At 39.1% G+C, this 16,273-nt stretch overlaps 1 protein-coding gene across 3 annotated transcripts in view; it reads left to right on the top strand.

Annotated features, from left to right (window-relative positions):
• Positions 1-15,800, top strand: part of Znf558 (zinc finger protein 558) — a 28,942-nt gene extending 13,142 nt beyond the window's left edge. For all 3 annotated transcript variants that reach the window (XM_031343301.1, XM_031343299.1, XM_031343300.1), the window contains exons 4-8: positions 555-643; positions 1,179-1,305; positions 9,030-9,125; positions 11,587-11,681; positions 12,127-15,800. In XM_031343301.1, the coding sequence (XP_031199161.1) occupies positions 555-643; positions 1,179-1,305; positions 9,030-9,125; positions 11,587-11,681; positions 12,127-12,912 (1,193 nt within the window). In that variant the 3' untranslated portion in view covers positions 12,913-15,800. The remainder of the gene's footprint in view (positions 1-554; positions 644-1,178; positions 1,306-9,029; positions 9,126-11,586; positions 11,682-12,126) is intronic.
• Positions 15,801-16,273: the final 473 nt, after the last annotated feature.

Here is a 16,273-nt window from a genome sequence, read left to right as displayed (position 1 = left end):
GAGGCTGACTTTCCTTGAAGTTTTCGCCTCAAATACCGCCATCACGCAAGTGTGCGTGGCAGTTCAGAAAGGGGTAGAGGCTGGGTAGCCATTAAGGAGGATCAGGCCTAGCAGGTAAGGCAAGAATGGAGCCTAGTGGCCCTTGGATATGAGAGATAGCCCATGGGACAGGGTGTAGCTGCTACATATTGCATGTGCCGTCTTCATTATAATTGAATATTTTGGTCTCTTTTGAGTATACCTCTAGTTGTTCCTGGAATAAATGGTGATGACTGTAGAACACCAATCTCCTCCTCTGTCGATGTGTTCTTTTCCTCATAGGCAGGCAGAACCAGGTGCCAAGTATTATCAGCTAGATTGAGACAAGGTTATGCCATGCTTTTGGAAGCTGTGACTAAGTATTTGTGCAGGAATGGAGCAATATGCTATTTGTGTGTCACAAACACATGTCATCGTTGTTAATAGATGTATATAGTTAGTCTTAGATACATAAGTAAACCCGAAGAGCATCCTAGGATATCCTACGTTCTCACGATTTATATTTTCTTCCTTAGTTCAGTCTTCTCTGTACCCACTGTCTCCTGAGGAAGGGCAGATGGGGAAAGAAGGGCTAGCCACTGAGTTCTTGACAAGTTTGTTACAGGTAAGTCAGATCTTCATTTTTTTTTCCCAGTGCATTCTTTCCATAAACTTGTTACTATAGAGACTTATACACAGTCCAATTAGCATTCCCAGGTATCTGGCAAGGGCTTGTAGATATCCTAGAAAATGTCTCTTGTATCAACATGTACTGCTTTCTCAAAGCTCCTTCCAGAGTCTCTTTGTACATCACATTCCTAAGAGTTTGTAATGAGGTCAAGTAAAGGTTTGACAATGTTTTACTTTTACCCATGGAGGAGTTCTTCATTCACATAACAAATTATTTCTCCTCCTTATGGATTGTCCCACGCCTGTGCTCAGCCTCAAGAAATGAAATTTTAGTAGCAAATAGTGTGAAAAAAGGAAGGGACTTTGGGAGATAGGGCAGTAAACAAAGAGGAACCAGAACACCAAGGCACATTCAACCTGCCTATATGTTTTGTTCTCTGGGTTCCCATCTGTGGGTCTACCATCTTGGGCTCTCTGCTCCATCCCTTTAGTAGTATCCTTGGCTAAACTGTAATGTGTGAATGATTTAGGAATTGGTGTCCTTCGAAGATGTGACTGTACAGTTCACACAGGAGGAGTGGGCTCTGCTGGATCCTTTACAAAGAACTCTGTACAGGAACGTAATGCTGGAAAACTGGAAGAACCTGGCCTCACTTGGTAAGCCACTGTCATTTCTGCATTTATTTAGTAGCTTGAGCAAGATTTCCAGTCCAGTTTACTACAATGTTTGAATCATTTTAAAAATATACACATGAGTGGCTTTTAGTACATTTACCAAGTATATAGGAGGGTAATTTCAGAACATTTCATTACTTCTGTTATGGTTTAGATGAGCATCCACAGGCTTCTGTGCTAGAAACTTAGTCTGCTATGAAAGACACTGTTAAAAGTAGTGGAAACTTCTAATTGTGGAACTTACTAGGAGGTGTCAGGATCAAGAAACCATCCTCAGGAGAGGCCCTTGGTCCTGTGAAGGTTTATGCTCCAGTGTAGGGGAATGCCAGAGCCAGGAAGTGGGAGAGGGTGGGTTGGTGAGCAGGGAGGGGGGAGGAAATAGGGTTTGTTTTTTGTTTTTGTTCTTGATATTATTTTAGAGGGATAACCAGGAGAGGGATATTATTTGAAATGTAAATAAAGAAAATATCTAATAAAAAATAGAAATGTAAATAAAGAAAATATCTAAGAAAAAAGAAACCATCCTCAGAAAGGATTCATGCTGTTTCTTGAGTGTCAGTCAGGTCTCATGGGACCAAGTTAATTGTTGTATAGGAGGACAACCCACATGCTTAATCCCTTTTCCATGCAGCTGGTATGCTTTCTACTTCTCTGCCATATTAACCCATTATAGAAAACAAAAACATTTATTTTATTGTTTTTAATTATGTGTACATGTCTGGCAAGTGTACATGATTGCCAGTTCCCACAGGGCCAGAAGTGTCATACCCTACTGGTATTGAAATTATAGGCAATTGTGAGCTGCTATATGTAAGTGCTGCAAATTGAACCTGAATTGTCTCTACATGCATAACAACTCCACTATCTATCTGTCCTTTCTCCATCATATTGGAACAAAGCCTTCTTCAAGTGCCATGCTGTTTGGACTTTCTAGACACGAAAATCTTGAGCCAAAATAAGCCTCTTTTCCTTATTTCCTTATAAAGTACTTAAACACAATATTTTCTTACAGCATAAGAGAATAAGATAACTACCGTGTGTGTGTGTGTGTGTGTGTGTGTGTGTGTGTGTGTGCATATACTCTTCAAAAGTTTCATACATGTAGTCAATGTATATTGATAATGTCCATCCATTATTGTACCTCCATCAACTTTCCTGAAATCACCCTACCTTAACTCCCTTTCAACTTTATCTCAGCTTTTTGGTTGTTTGTTTTTGTTATTAATAGTGCCCCAAGTCTAATTAGTGTTGTATGTATGCACATGGGTATGTTGCCATCCACTCCAGCATGAGCAAACTAATTGCTAGTAGCTCATCAAATAGGGGTAGGGCCTTTGGGTCCCTCTTCTTGCTATGTTGTAATTTTGACTGGCTTGAGATTGTGTAAGTAATCACATCTGTTATGAGTAGGTGCATGCAATGGCCGTGACATACTCAGAAGTAAGCATTTCATCATTACACTCTTAGTCTGCCAGGTCTTATACTATTTCTGGCCCCTTATCCACTTGAGTTCCCTGAGCCTTGGATTGTGGGAAGTTGATATAGATGACCCATTCCTCAGCACTTTGACCAGTTGTGGTTTTCCTTCATTAACTACTGCACAATGAAGAAAGAAACGTCTCTGAACAAAGTTGAGAGAGTAGATCCTTACATATAAACAAATATTTAGAGTGCCATTTGACAGCATAACCATTTGGCAAAACAAGATTATGTTCTTTCTTAGGATCTATGATTTCTTCAGTCATGAGCTTTTGATCAGGTTTACAGTACCAAGCATAAAATCTCTCCAGTGAAACATGTTGGGTTCTGTCATGTACTCACTGCCACACAAGTGGGTACTTTTCTGCCAGCAAGTCAGTATGTTAGCATGCAGGGTTTATCACTGGATAAGACCATTGATGTCTCTGCTTCTCAGCAGCCTGTGTAGCACCTTGTGGTACTATACAACTTAGTCATCAGGGAAAGAGGTTCTTGATCATTTGAAGGTTCATTTTTCTACATTGTGTATCCAAACTGAGTGGTGTTTTTGGCAATAGGATCTTGCTGTCTAGTTATGGTGAGCAGCTACACAGTGTCACTAGAAATAGCTTCTGTGGCCCCCTGACCAATAATTTATATAGGGAAGCACTTCATGCCTGACACTAAGATTTCCACCTATGCAAGATACTTCTATTCAAACTCAGTTTTTTATATATACCAACTTGCAAACCAATGGGATTCCTTAAAGTGTATCTTACTGTTTTGTCACTGTGATGAGGTGCTGTGTTCAAGGCAACTTCTAAAAGAAAACATTTAATTGAGTGCTTCTTTACAGTTTCAGAAAGTTAGTTCATGGCCATCGTGGTAGATAGCATGGCAGCAGGTAGGCAGGCAGTCAGGCCCTGGAATAGTAGCTGAGAACTTACATCATTTGCAAGGTAGAGGTAGAGAGAAAAAGACTAGGCCTGGTATGAGCATTTGAAACCTCAAAACCTACTCCTAGTGACAGAGCTCTTCCAACAAGGACACACTTCTCAATCCTTCCTAAACAGTTTTAGCAATTGGGAACCAAGCTTTCAAGTATATGAGCCTGTGGGGGTCACTCTAATTCACACCACCATTAGGCGCTCTAGATCCTAGTTTGGGCTAATCCAGTTCATACCAATCACCATATCTCATGCAATTAAACCTTTAACCCTCAGTGAATCTCCCATGTCCTTTCATGGAACCTGTGTTTACCGATTTCCTAGGTAAGTGGGGAGGTTTCCCCCTTGGGTTGGAAGATTGTAAATTTTCATATGGCTTTTTGTTGTTTAGTTGGTTGTTCACTTGTTTGCTTGTTGTGAGACAGTCTTTCTATGTAATAGGGTCTTTATGACTTAAGGCTTCAGACTTGCCTTAAAAATATATATTAGCAGTAGTATCTTAGTAAAAGCCCATGGCTACAGAGATCATATGCTCTAGAGTGAAACCTATTCTTGTTATTTTGCTAAATGGTCATGTTACCTTCTAAATGTTTGTGGATACACTCATAGACCTGGCCTACTTTCAACCTTGGTTTAAGAAGCTGTTTTTGTACTGGGTAACAATCAAAGGAGAGATGCATAACTGGTCAAAATTCTGAAAACAAGAGACTCAGTACTCAGTACTAAAAGGAAAATCTATATTACTGCTGCCCCCTAAGACTTAAGGAATATCACCAAAGAGGAAATGAGAATAATCTAAATTCTGAAGGATGGGACGAAACAAACACTAGGAAATATGGCTTTCTGGGCTTGATGTGAACAGCTGTGGTTACTTGAACAAAACGTGCATAAGATCAAGCCAGCCAAAACCTTCGTAGTTGGAATGGATGATATCTAGGCCCCACTGCTTGCCTGGGAAATTAGTGGCAGTTGATGGGAACTGAGAAATTGAGAGAGAGACATATTAAGGAGAATATAAATGTGATTATCTTTCAATATATTTATTTTTGCAGTTCTCAATAACAAAAGTTTAAAAACAAGATGTAGATTTTGGAGTGTTTTGAATGTTGCATTAACTTATTCAGTCTGCAGTAATTCCAGAGTCTGTTTTTTCTCTTGTCTTTGGTTTTATCATGTCATTATATGTAGCAATACTGATGTTTCAAAACTAATTTTCCAGTATCAGTATTTACCATGTGTAGACACAGGTAATTGGTTAGCTTTTTTTTTTTTTTAAGTCCTAAAACAAAAAACCTAAACCTCTTAATCTCTTTAAATGAGCCTTATATTTGCATGAGGGCATATAAATACTAAAACTAAGTGAGATAGTTTCTAACACTGCCTTCACCTTGTTTTGTTTTTTCTTCATGCACTGTCAGACATCAACCAAGTATGTGAGTTCAGAGCTTTTGTGAGGTCTTTTCTGAGTGTATGCTAGTGCCATGGTTATGTCTGTAACAATCTTGGTTCTGAAAAATATTACGTATCTTTGAAGAACCCTTCTAAGCAAACATCTTTTTGCTTGGCTTTCTTCCTGGGCTCTTTTTGATTAGTGCTTGCTTGTATCTGCAGTTTGTTTAGGGTTCAAGAATTGCTGAAGGAAGACCCCAGACTCAAATAGCATGCAAAAACAAAGAGCATTTATTCTGCAGAAGCAGCCAGCATGGAGGGGTCACCACTACTCTAAAATGTTGACACAAAGACACTCAAGCTTCTTTTATAATAAGACTGCTATTAAATCTTTTCTAATGTCAAAACTGCAGTGAGAACTCTGCCAGTCTTCAAGTGTCACCACTTAATTGCTTCTGAGATAGCAAGCAGGGATCCAAAGCCTAGAGCACATTCCAAGGGGCTGTCAAAGGTCATAAAAAGGGAATTACGAATTTATAGATATAAGAACAAAAGATAAAATATTGACTGGGTTTATCTAGAAAAAAACTTCAAGGATAACTTAGTTATGGTCTTTAACTCTCCATGAACCTGTAGACTTAGTAACAAAATGATGAATGTTTACCCAGATAACTTACTCTTAGTGGATATACTTTTTATCAGTTTATGACCTGAATTTATGTGCAAACTTGCAGTGAACCTTTTATCATGTGATCATGCACTCTGAAAGATGAACAAAGAGCAGATACAGGCCACCCTTCCCTATTTCTTCCCTAGACTTCTACTTATAGCCTGTTGTTTCTGCAGAGATAGAACAAAGACTACTTAACTTAATACCCAACTGTTTTACTATGAAGTGCTAAACTAGAGATAGCAGCTTCTAGCCTCAGAACAACTCAGACAGGCAGGTCAGCTACAAAAACAAAGTGACTTAGATTTAAGGCAAACATTTATCATTATATATTAAGGTTAGGTAATCTAAAACCTCATTGATGGGTGCTGGGATGCCCCAAATGGGCTGCATTCCTGTGTCATGAATGATTAACCACAGGATGTGCTGCCCAGCACAGATGGCCTATCCTGAGATAAGATATCTCCCATTCAGTTTGCAGCCCCATAGGAGGAAGAACAATATGAACCAACCAGTACCCCCAGAGCTCCTAGGGACTAAACCACCAACCAAAGAGTACACATGGAGGGACCCATGGCTTCAGCAGCATATGTATAGCAGAGGATGGCCTTGTCTGTCATCAATAGGAGGAGTGGCCCTTGGTCCTGTGGAGGCTCTATGCCCTACTGTAGGGGAATGCCAGGGCCAGGAAGCAGGAGTGGGTGGGTTGGTGAGCAGGGGGAGGGAGGATGGAATAGGGGGTTTTCAGAGAGGAAACCAGGAAAGGAGATCGATTTGAAATGTAAATAAAGAAAATATCTAATAAAAAAAAAGATATCTCCCACTCGTGTGGCTCTCTTTAGGCTGTTGTTGAGTGGGGGACTTCATTGTCTTGTTCCCAGACTTTGAAGTTTGCTGCTGGAGGAGAGGTTTATGACTTAGTTTCTGAGTGGAGACAAAATTGGGATGAATAGGCCCCTTCAAGTTTTTTCTTAGACATTGTTCTTTAAAGGTGTTAATCATATGTGTCTCAGAGAGTAGAGTTCAGCAAATAAAGGAAAGCCCTTTAAGCCAGTCTCACAGGAAGTCCCTTGAAGCCAAAAGAAAACAGACTAAGTTCTATTCAGCTATAAAGCCAGAACAGAAGATGTGAGGCAGTTAAAACTGACCTGCAGCCCTTTACTCAGACTTAGTTTGTGGTGTGCCAAAGACCAGCCTCAGCTTGGAGAAAAGTTCTGAGAGAAAAGGGGTCTACGAGTGTCAAAAACAGAGGACTCAAATTTAAATCATGGGTCCAGCCAGGCTGGCAGCCTGTGTTCTGCTGTGGTGGCTTTCCCTGTCCCTCTAGTTCTCCCTGTCCTTCTCCCTCGTCCTGCCTCTGATTGTGTGTGTGTGTGTGTGTGTGTGTGTGTGTGTGTGTGTGTGTGTTCTGCTCTGCTCTAGCCTGCTTTTCCGTCCATATTCTAAAATATACTCTGGTTGAGACAGCTAGCTTTCTGCTTGAGACATCTCTTTCTGCAAATAAAACTTCTAACAACTTTTTGAATACCTCATAGGTTTTCTGCCTAAAGTCAGAAAAAGTGCTATAAAAAAAAAAATCTCGGATGTTCTAACTAAGTCAAAAACCTTGTTAGAAAAATTCTAAAAGTAATTCTTGGGTTTTCTGATCAAAATCAAAAAGCCGGAAAAAGTTCTAAGAAGAGTTGTCTTCACTCTTCAGCCATCTCTGGGTAGCTTCTAGAAAACATTCTAAAAGAGCTGTTTGTTCTCTAAATAATTCTTAGGCTTTCTGACCAGAAATCATGTTAGAAAAAAATTTAAAAGAGCTATAAAAAATTTAAAACAAATGGGTTCACTCTCCATGAATTTTCCAGCTGAAATCAGAAATCCCACTAGAAAAATATTCTTGAAGAGCTGTGTTCCATCTTTAGAGATCTCAAGACAGCTCACTCAGCTCTCCAATAGAAAAAAATTCGAAAGAAGAACTGCTATATTTTGCTAGCTCATTTCATGCAAACCAAAAGCTCAGTTTTTTATTTACATATCAATTCAATTTCCTCTTTATCATCCCTCAAATCAGCTTCCATGACCTTATCCCCTTGACTCTTAAGAGACAGCAAGTACATTTTTCTTATTTTTTTTTTTTACATTGCAAAATAATTCAGAGATCTTCCTGGCTTTATAAACTTAGCTGGGTGGGAACTTGTCCTGAGATCTCCATTCTGACCACCATTCTAAATTCTATTTGTCCTGGGCTGATCTTGGAACTCAGGAATCTGCCTGCATTTGTATCTGCCTATCTTTGTATCTTCCTGACAAGTTGACTCATAGTGTAGCTACCTCTGTTCATTTATATCCTTTTATACAAATCATATTGCATCCTATGTCTTTGTACAGTTGAGAATTTATGTATTTTCAAATTCCTGTTTTTAGAGTTCTTTTCCACAGCCTTAAGGGCTGTCCTGAGGGTCCTTGTGTTTACTATTTTGCTAAGACATTAGCCAAACCTTTGACTCAGACTCATTTTGTCTCTGATTATCCTAGAGACATTAATGTTAAAAGGGAGGACAGTCCTTGGAAGAATGTGAAAATATGTACATTAATATACAAATGCGCCTCATGCCCACAGCAGCCATCCACACTTTTGGGGGCCCATGCCTGCTGATCCTGTCCCAGGTCAGGAACTGTGTCACTCTGTTCCCACCAAGGCCGTGCTGGACTGGGCAGGAGTGTGTTATTTGATTTTGTTTCTACAACTAAATATTCTGCTAATAGATTTAATTTCTTTTTTTGAAGTTTGTAGTTCCAGAAAGGTAATTCATTTCTGTAAGTTTATGTACTGCATTTGTTGAATTCCCCCCTTTCACCATTTTCATTCTCAAGTCTTTCTTAAGCACTTCTAAATCTTTAAATGTGAACAGGACCCATATTTTCATGAAATTTTCTATTTAATGTCTTACTTGAGTAATGCTTACCTCTTTGTTTCCCTGATTTTATAGTCTCCATAGTTAAAACTTTTAGGGCCATTTAAATGTATATTTGAACTTAGGCATGTATATCTGGGATCATTAGTAACCCATTACTTTGAATATTGAGGTAGAGATACTTATATTTTTGTTCCTGATGAAAGTTACTGTGTTCATATGAATTTAGACAAAATTTTACTCCACTGCTGCTAAACTCAGATTTTTTTCATGGCTACAGATTTGTATAGTTGAGTATCCTTTGAATAATCTTCTTACATATATTTTCTCCATAAATAGGACAGCACCTTGATAAACCAAATCTGATATCCCAGTTGGAACAAGAAGACAAAGTTATAACAGCAGACAGAGGAATCATTCCAGGCATTCACCCAGGTAAGCACAGTTGGATCCTGGGAGGTGAGTATGACCTGCAAGGCAGGAGTGGAAAATAAAAACTTCTGTTCCCTTGCCAAAGATGGGCATGAACATCTTACAAAGATGGACATGAACATCTGACAAAGGTGGACATGAACATCTGACAAAGGTGGGCATGAACATCTGACAGATGTGGGCATGAACATCTGACAGATGTGGGCATGAACATCTGACAAAGGTGGGCATGAACATCTGACAGAGGTGGGCATGAACATCTGACCGAGGTGTACATGAACATCTGACAGAGGTGGGAATGAACATCTGACAGAGGTGGACATGAACATCTGACAGAGGTGGGCATGAACATCTGACAAAGGTGGGAATGAACATCTGACAGAGGTGGACATGAACATCTGGCAGAGATGGGCATGAACATCTGACAGAGGTGGACATGAACATCTGACAAAGGTGGACGTGAACATCTGGCATGAACTTCCACTGTTTTTGCTTTTCTCTCAGCTCTGCCTTAACGTTGTCCTGTAAAGAACAGCTCTCATATGTTGTCCTATAAAGAAAAAAACAAAGACTTATTGTTTTCTTTGCCTTGTAAAGTTTAAGACACAGGCTGGAGGGATGGCTCAAAGGCTAAGAGCATGTACTGCTCTTACAAAGGACCAGAGTTCACTTCCCATCAACCAGAAAGGAAGACTCACACTGTAAGGGTCTGAGAATCACTGAAGGAACCCCCAGACTCAGATAGTTTATTCTGCAGAAGCAATTCACATGCAGTGGTCACCTCCTTTTAGAATGGGACACAGACAAAATATCCATGCCCTTTTTATAACAGGGCTGCTTAATTGTTTCTGAGACTTCTAAAACTTAGAGCACATTCCAAGGAGTTACAGAAACTGTTAATCAAAGGACATAAAGAAGATATGTACCACAGAAATGCCCAGGTGCAAAAACAGGAGATAAGATTTTGAGTGAGTGACTTCAAGGGCTGCTAAGTTACAGTCTAAACTCTCAATGACCCTGTAAGCTAGCAACAAATGATGAATGTCAAGCTAGATAATTGCATGTAGGCATTCTCTGTTACAATCCTATTCAATTTATGACCTGAATTCATATGCCAACTCTTTATTATTACTTTTATTGGTTATTTTATTTACATTTTAATGTGATTCCCCTTCCTGATTTCCCCTCCAGACCCCCAATCCCACTCCCTCTCCCCCCTTGCTTCTATGAGGGTGCTTCTTTACCCACCCACCAACTCCCACCTCACCACCCTAGCATTCCCCTACACTGGGGTTTTGCATCGCCACAGGACCAAGGGCTTCCCCTCCTATTGATGCCAGATAAGGCAATCCTCTGCTACATATGCAGCTGGAGCCATAGGTCCCTCCATGTGCCAACTCTTAATGAGCTTTTGTTTCATGTGAACACTTACTCCAAGAGTCATAATAGTGCTGGTAGCAGAGACAGGCCTCCCTCCCCTACTTTCCAGAGACTTTGAGCCTCAGAACACCCTGCCTAGATAAAACTAAAGCTGCTTTAGTTAGCCTCCTGTTGTTTACTGTGAGGTGATAAACCTGAGACTTGTTGCCTCTCAAATGCAGGTCAGCTGCAGAAGCAGAGTACTTACAATGGTCAGGCAATTTCATTGTTAGGTAATCTAAGAACTCATTATTGGGTACCAGGGTGCTCCACATGGGCTGTATTCCTGCATCCTGAATGACTAACCACAGGGTGGACTGTCCAACACAGATGGCCCATCCAGACATAAAATATCTCCCATTCATGTGGCTATATTTTAAGTTGTCCCTCCAATGAGAGATTTCATTATTTTGTTCCTGGACCTTGGGGTCTGCTGCTGGAGTGAATGGTTATGGCCTAGTTTCTGAGTCCAGGGCAAAATGGGATTTAAAAAAGTCCCTACAACACCTAAATCCAGTTCCAGAGGGATTCAGCCCCTCTGTTTTTACAGACATAAACACATACATGCACACATAATCATGATTAAAAAAATAAAGAAGAAATTGTACATTTCAGTCACAATTTTGATTCCTGATCATTTGTCTATCTCTTCTCAATCTCAAATACATGTCTCAAATATATCTGTTATTAAAAACTATTTTTATGATGTATTTATTTTTAGTTTATGCACACTGATGTTTTGCCTATATGTATGTCTGTGTGAGTGTACTGGGTTCTCTGGAGTTACAGACAGTTGTGAACTGCCATGTGTTTGCTGGGGATTGAACCCAGGTCCTCCAGAAGAACAGCCAGTGCTCTTAACCTGTAATCCATCTCACCAGTCCTAGAATATATTTTCTTTAACTAAATTTCCAGAACCAACTTCCCTGTCTTTCCAGTCTTTATCAACTATTCTGACCTCTCCAAGTCTACCCTACATCACATACACACCTCACTTTGCTTTTTCTTCTATCTTCTACTGACTTGTTTTCTTTTCACTGTGTAGATTTGGAGACTATACTTAAAGGCAAATGGCTAACTCCTAAGAATCATATTTTTAGAAAAGAACATGCTAATGGTGGAAAAACAGTACAACTGCAGGTAATGATTTCTGTTTTTTTCAATGTTAGAACAGATAGAAAACTCAGGGAGTTATTACAAACAATGTCACTAAAACTTGAGGAAATAATGTCTCTGGGAAGATACTGTGAAACTATACTTTTAGAGAAAAGATTAAGCCAATTTTAAATATACTTCTTCACTGAGAGTTCCCAGAAGTTTGCATCTCATTAAGTGTGAATCAGGTATTGGGTATTTAACATAAGTGGTCCTAAATTTATCAGAAATTTTTTAATATTAGGATTTATAGCCAAATATCTGTGCCTTTGAGCAAGCTCAGAATAAGCAGAAGTCATATATAAGCTTAGAAAAGAGCCAAACTATTTATTATGTTATAGATTTTTCTGGGACAGGGAATCTTATTATAGCATGGTATTATAATAATAATATTATAAATTTTAGTTACCATTTATCTCATAACTAACAGGAAAGAGGTCATCATGGAATGAAAGTCAATGAATGCAATCAGTGTTTTAAAGTCTTCAGCACAAAATCTAACCTTACTCAGCACAAGAGAATTCATACTGGAGAAAAACCATATGACTGTACTCAGTGTGGAAAATCCTTCCGAAGCAAATCTTATCTTACTGTTCACAGAAGAATCCATAATGGAGAAAAACCTTTTGAATGCAATCACTGTGGGAAAGCATTTAGTGATCCCTCATCCCTCAGACTTCATGTAAGAATTCACACTGGGGAAAAGCCCTATGAATGCAACCTGTGCTTTCATGTCTTTCGTACCAGTTGTAACCTCAAAAGCCACAAAAGAATTCACACAGGGGGCGAAAATCACCATGAATGTACTCAGTGTGGAAAAGCCTTCAGTACAAGGTCCTCACTCATTGGACATAGTAGCATTCATACTGGAGAAAAACCATTTGAGTGCCAGGATTGTGGGAAAACCTTCAGGAAGAGCTCATATCTAACCCAGCACTTAAGAACTCACACTGGCGAGAAGCCCTATGAATGTAATGAGTGTGGGAAATCTTTCAGCAGCAGTTTTTCTCTAACTGTACACAAGAGAATACATACTGGAGAGAAACCATATGAATGCAGTCACTGTGGAAAAGCTTTTAATAATCTCTCAGCTGTGAAGAAGCACTTAATGACTCATACTGGACAAAAGCCCTATGGATGTAGCCATTGTGGAAAATCTTTCACCAGTAACTCCTACCTCTCTGTGCACAAAAGAGTACATAATAGGTGGATATGAATTGTGGTGAGAAATTACTAAGGGAATTGCTGGGCAGAAATCATCTTTGTTGATCCTAAGATAACTTGAGAGAATTTGCGTCAGGTGTATACATTATCTATTGCTCTGTATATCCTCCTCTACCCGCCTCCCCAATTTTGTGGCTTCAGACAAATACCTCACAAGTTGTAGGTCAGGAATATGAAGGCACCTTAGTTCAGTAGTTTTTTTCTCAGGACTTCTCATGAGCTTACATTCAAGACTTCAAGCAGAGCTGCAGTCTTTTAAACTTGTGATTGAAGGAGCCATTTCTATGATGTTTCACACACATGCCTAGTGATTTTCCACTGGTTATTGACAGGAAACCATCAGTACTTCACCATGTAGGCCTCTCTGTGTGATTATGTATCTCTATAATATGGCAAAAGAACAGCTCACCACCCCCAAGTAAATGTTCCAAGAGAGCCAATTAAGAAATGAAGTATCACCCGCCAGGCCATGGTAGCGCATGCCTTTAATTCCAGCACTTGGGAGGCAGAGGTAGGCGGATTTCTGAGTTTGAGTCCAGCCTGGTCTACAGAGTGAGTACCAGAACAGCCAGGGCTACACAGAGAAACCCTGTCTCAAAAAAAAAAAAATGAAATATTGTTTATGACCTTGGTTCTAGAAAGTCCAGATTCACTTCTTCCCTGTTATACTCTCAGTCACAAACCAACCTTATACTGGGTGAGGGAAAACTACAGAATACCTGAGGGCCAGGAGATAGCTCTCTGAGAACCATTTGAGAAACTTGCCATGAAATTAATGAAGAGAAGCCTTCAATAGATCTTCATTCTTTTGATAAGTATAAAATGACATTCAGTTAATTGTTAAATCTCTCTGCAAAGATGTCTATATGATAGAGTTTTTTAGTTTTCTTTGTATGTGCCCCAAAGATGACGTGTTGGGTAAATCTTGTGGGTAGAATAATGAGAATGCGACAGTGGCCTCTAGTGATCCCAGTCTTTTCAGTCTTTCTGGTGCACAATCCCACAACTGAAAAATACAAGAAATTCAGGAAACTACAGCAAAATGTTCACATAACTGACCACAAGTAATGAAGTGCTCTGCAGTGATCATGGGAAACCTTTGACTGTTTCCTCTCTTGAAGAGGAATGAGAATGCTTTCTGAAAAATCCCCTTGAGCTCGAAATCATTGGCAAGCCTTTGAGGTGTCCTCTAATGGATTTCTCCTAAGCATATAAATTAGAGGCATACCTTAGGAAAGTGAAGTAATATATGTCAGGGTGCTTTAGCATTAGCTCTCTATTGAGAAACTGTAATAATTTATTCTGAAAATGAAATGGATGAGTGTGGGGTTACCTCTATCAGTAGGTAGTATCTGTAGGTTCAATTACCAGATTATTAATTTATAGTTTTGTTCTATAGCCACATATGTTTATATGTATGACTCCACTGCACTCCTCACCCACAAACAAGCTCTTAACATTTCCAAATTCTCAGTGCAGTGTACTTGTAGCTTGTCTTCTGAAGAGCTGGGCTTGGTTGCACACAATACTAATTGTAGTACATAGAAGACTGGCAATATGGATTTTGAATTTGATGCCAGCCTGACCAGCTGACATAGTATTTTTGTCAGAGGATGCAACTTTTTGATATTAACCCTTTTTATTCTTTCTGTCCTGTGAATCCCTGCTCTCTATTGTCCTACTTAGAGCCAACAAGATGGGTCAGTGGGTGAAAGTGCTTGCCACATAACCTGATCACCTCAGTTTGGTTCCCATAACCCAGACAGTGAAAGGAGAGAATGGACTTCCAGATGTTATCCTCTGACATCAGCATACATGTCAGCCCAACAACCAAGTAAATACCTTTTTAAAATATGTAAGCAGTGTTAAAATAATACATCAGGATTTCTTGAAGCCTAAACACTGGTGCCATGAAATTTGGAGGCTGAAGGCAAAGCCTGACTTCTTACTCATTTTCTCTTCTGTTGGCAACTGGCTGTAACATCTGGAATAAGAACTGTTTTGTCGTGTCATGATCATGATGGCATAAACAAGGGAACAGGAACAGTGATTTAGTTTCCTCTAAAACCTATGAACAACATGATTTTTTTTGTTTGTTTTTTGAGTTGACATTCAGTTCCAGCTAAATGCTGTATCTAACTGGTAAATCTGTGTGTCAAATGATATCCATAGTTCTTTGAGAGTAATGTATATTCTCTTACATGTTTATACATGGTGTTTGCATGTTAATGTAGTCTATTTTAATGGTAAAAAACAAAAAAAATCAAACAAAGTGATTTGGTGGTAGAGCCATAGTAGTCTTCTACTATGATTATGGATTAATATTCTTCTGATTTTGCCATTTTTAAATTTTATTTTGAAGTTCTGTAGCTAGGTACATACAAGGTTAAATGGATTTTATGCAAAATGTTCCTTATTTTATAGGAACCACATTGTTTTTATAATAAAGTACTAGAATGCATTGATAATAAATGGTCAAACACTATATAGTGTTTTTCATAGATAAGCAGAAATACCTTATAGGCAACTATTGAGTACTCTGGATAAGCATCCTTGTGTTCAGCTGTTATTCCAAGTTTACCAATGAAGAAGTTCATATAGCACACATTAGTCACTTGTCTAAGTTCTCTGACTAATAGTATAGTCCTGATTTGGACATAAGACAGTCACTTACCTTAATACTACCTCATCTATTGAGTACTTTCTGGGAACTGTTGTGTAGGTATTTGCTGAATTGAAATATTCTATCCTATGGGAAACAAGAATGCACTAAATCGCATTGGGAGAGGAAGCTAACTAAACAGGAAACTCATCAAACTTTCAGGATTCAAAATTTTCAAGAGCCCAAATTATGATTGCTGCTAAAGAGGAAGCTTGTATGTAGAGCTGCCAATAGATCGGGAAAGGAGCCCCTAAGGATGCAGTTATTTTCTTGTCTCCAAAGCTGGGGTAGGGTATGTTTGGTGTTTGAGCTGCCTCTGAGTCATCCATACTTGTGTAAGTAACCTTCGGTTATTCATTATTTTGACAAGCCAGGCTTGCTGGAATTATTTCCTTGATCTGACTCTGGTACGCTATCTGGGATATAGACATTTGTGTACATGTACACTGAAAGTCACATACCACAAGTTGATTTAGGAAATTCCTCAATTGTCTGATGACTGTTGAGTTTGTAAAGTTGACAGTGAAAGCTAATTAGGACAGTTCTTTTCTTCATGGAGTGGGGGAAAAGCCTTCAGAGGTCCTTCCCATTAGAAACAAATGATTTTCTGTGTTATATAAAAGAACATATGCGCAAAGCAAAAGTATCTCAGCAAGACAATTCTTTTTGAAAAATAAACAAAACAAAACAA

Source organism: Mastomys coucha, unplaced genomic scaffold (genome assembly GCF_008632895.1).
Source record: "Mastomys coucha isolate ucsf_1 unplaced genomic scaffold, UCSF_Mcou_1 pScaffold23, whole genome shotgun sequence".
Taxonomy (NCBI): Eukaryota; Metazoa; Chordata; class Mammalia; order Rodentia; family Muridae; genus Mastomys; species Mastomys coucha.
This window is presented reverse-complemented; position numbering and strand designations above follow the sequence as displayed.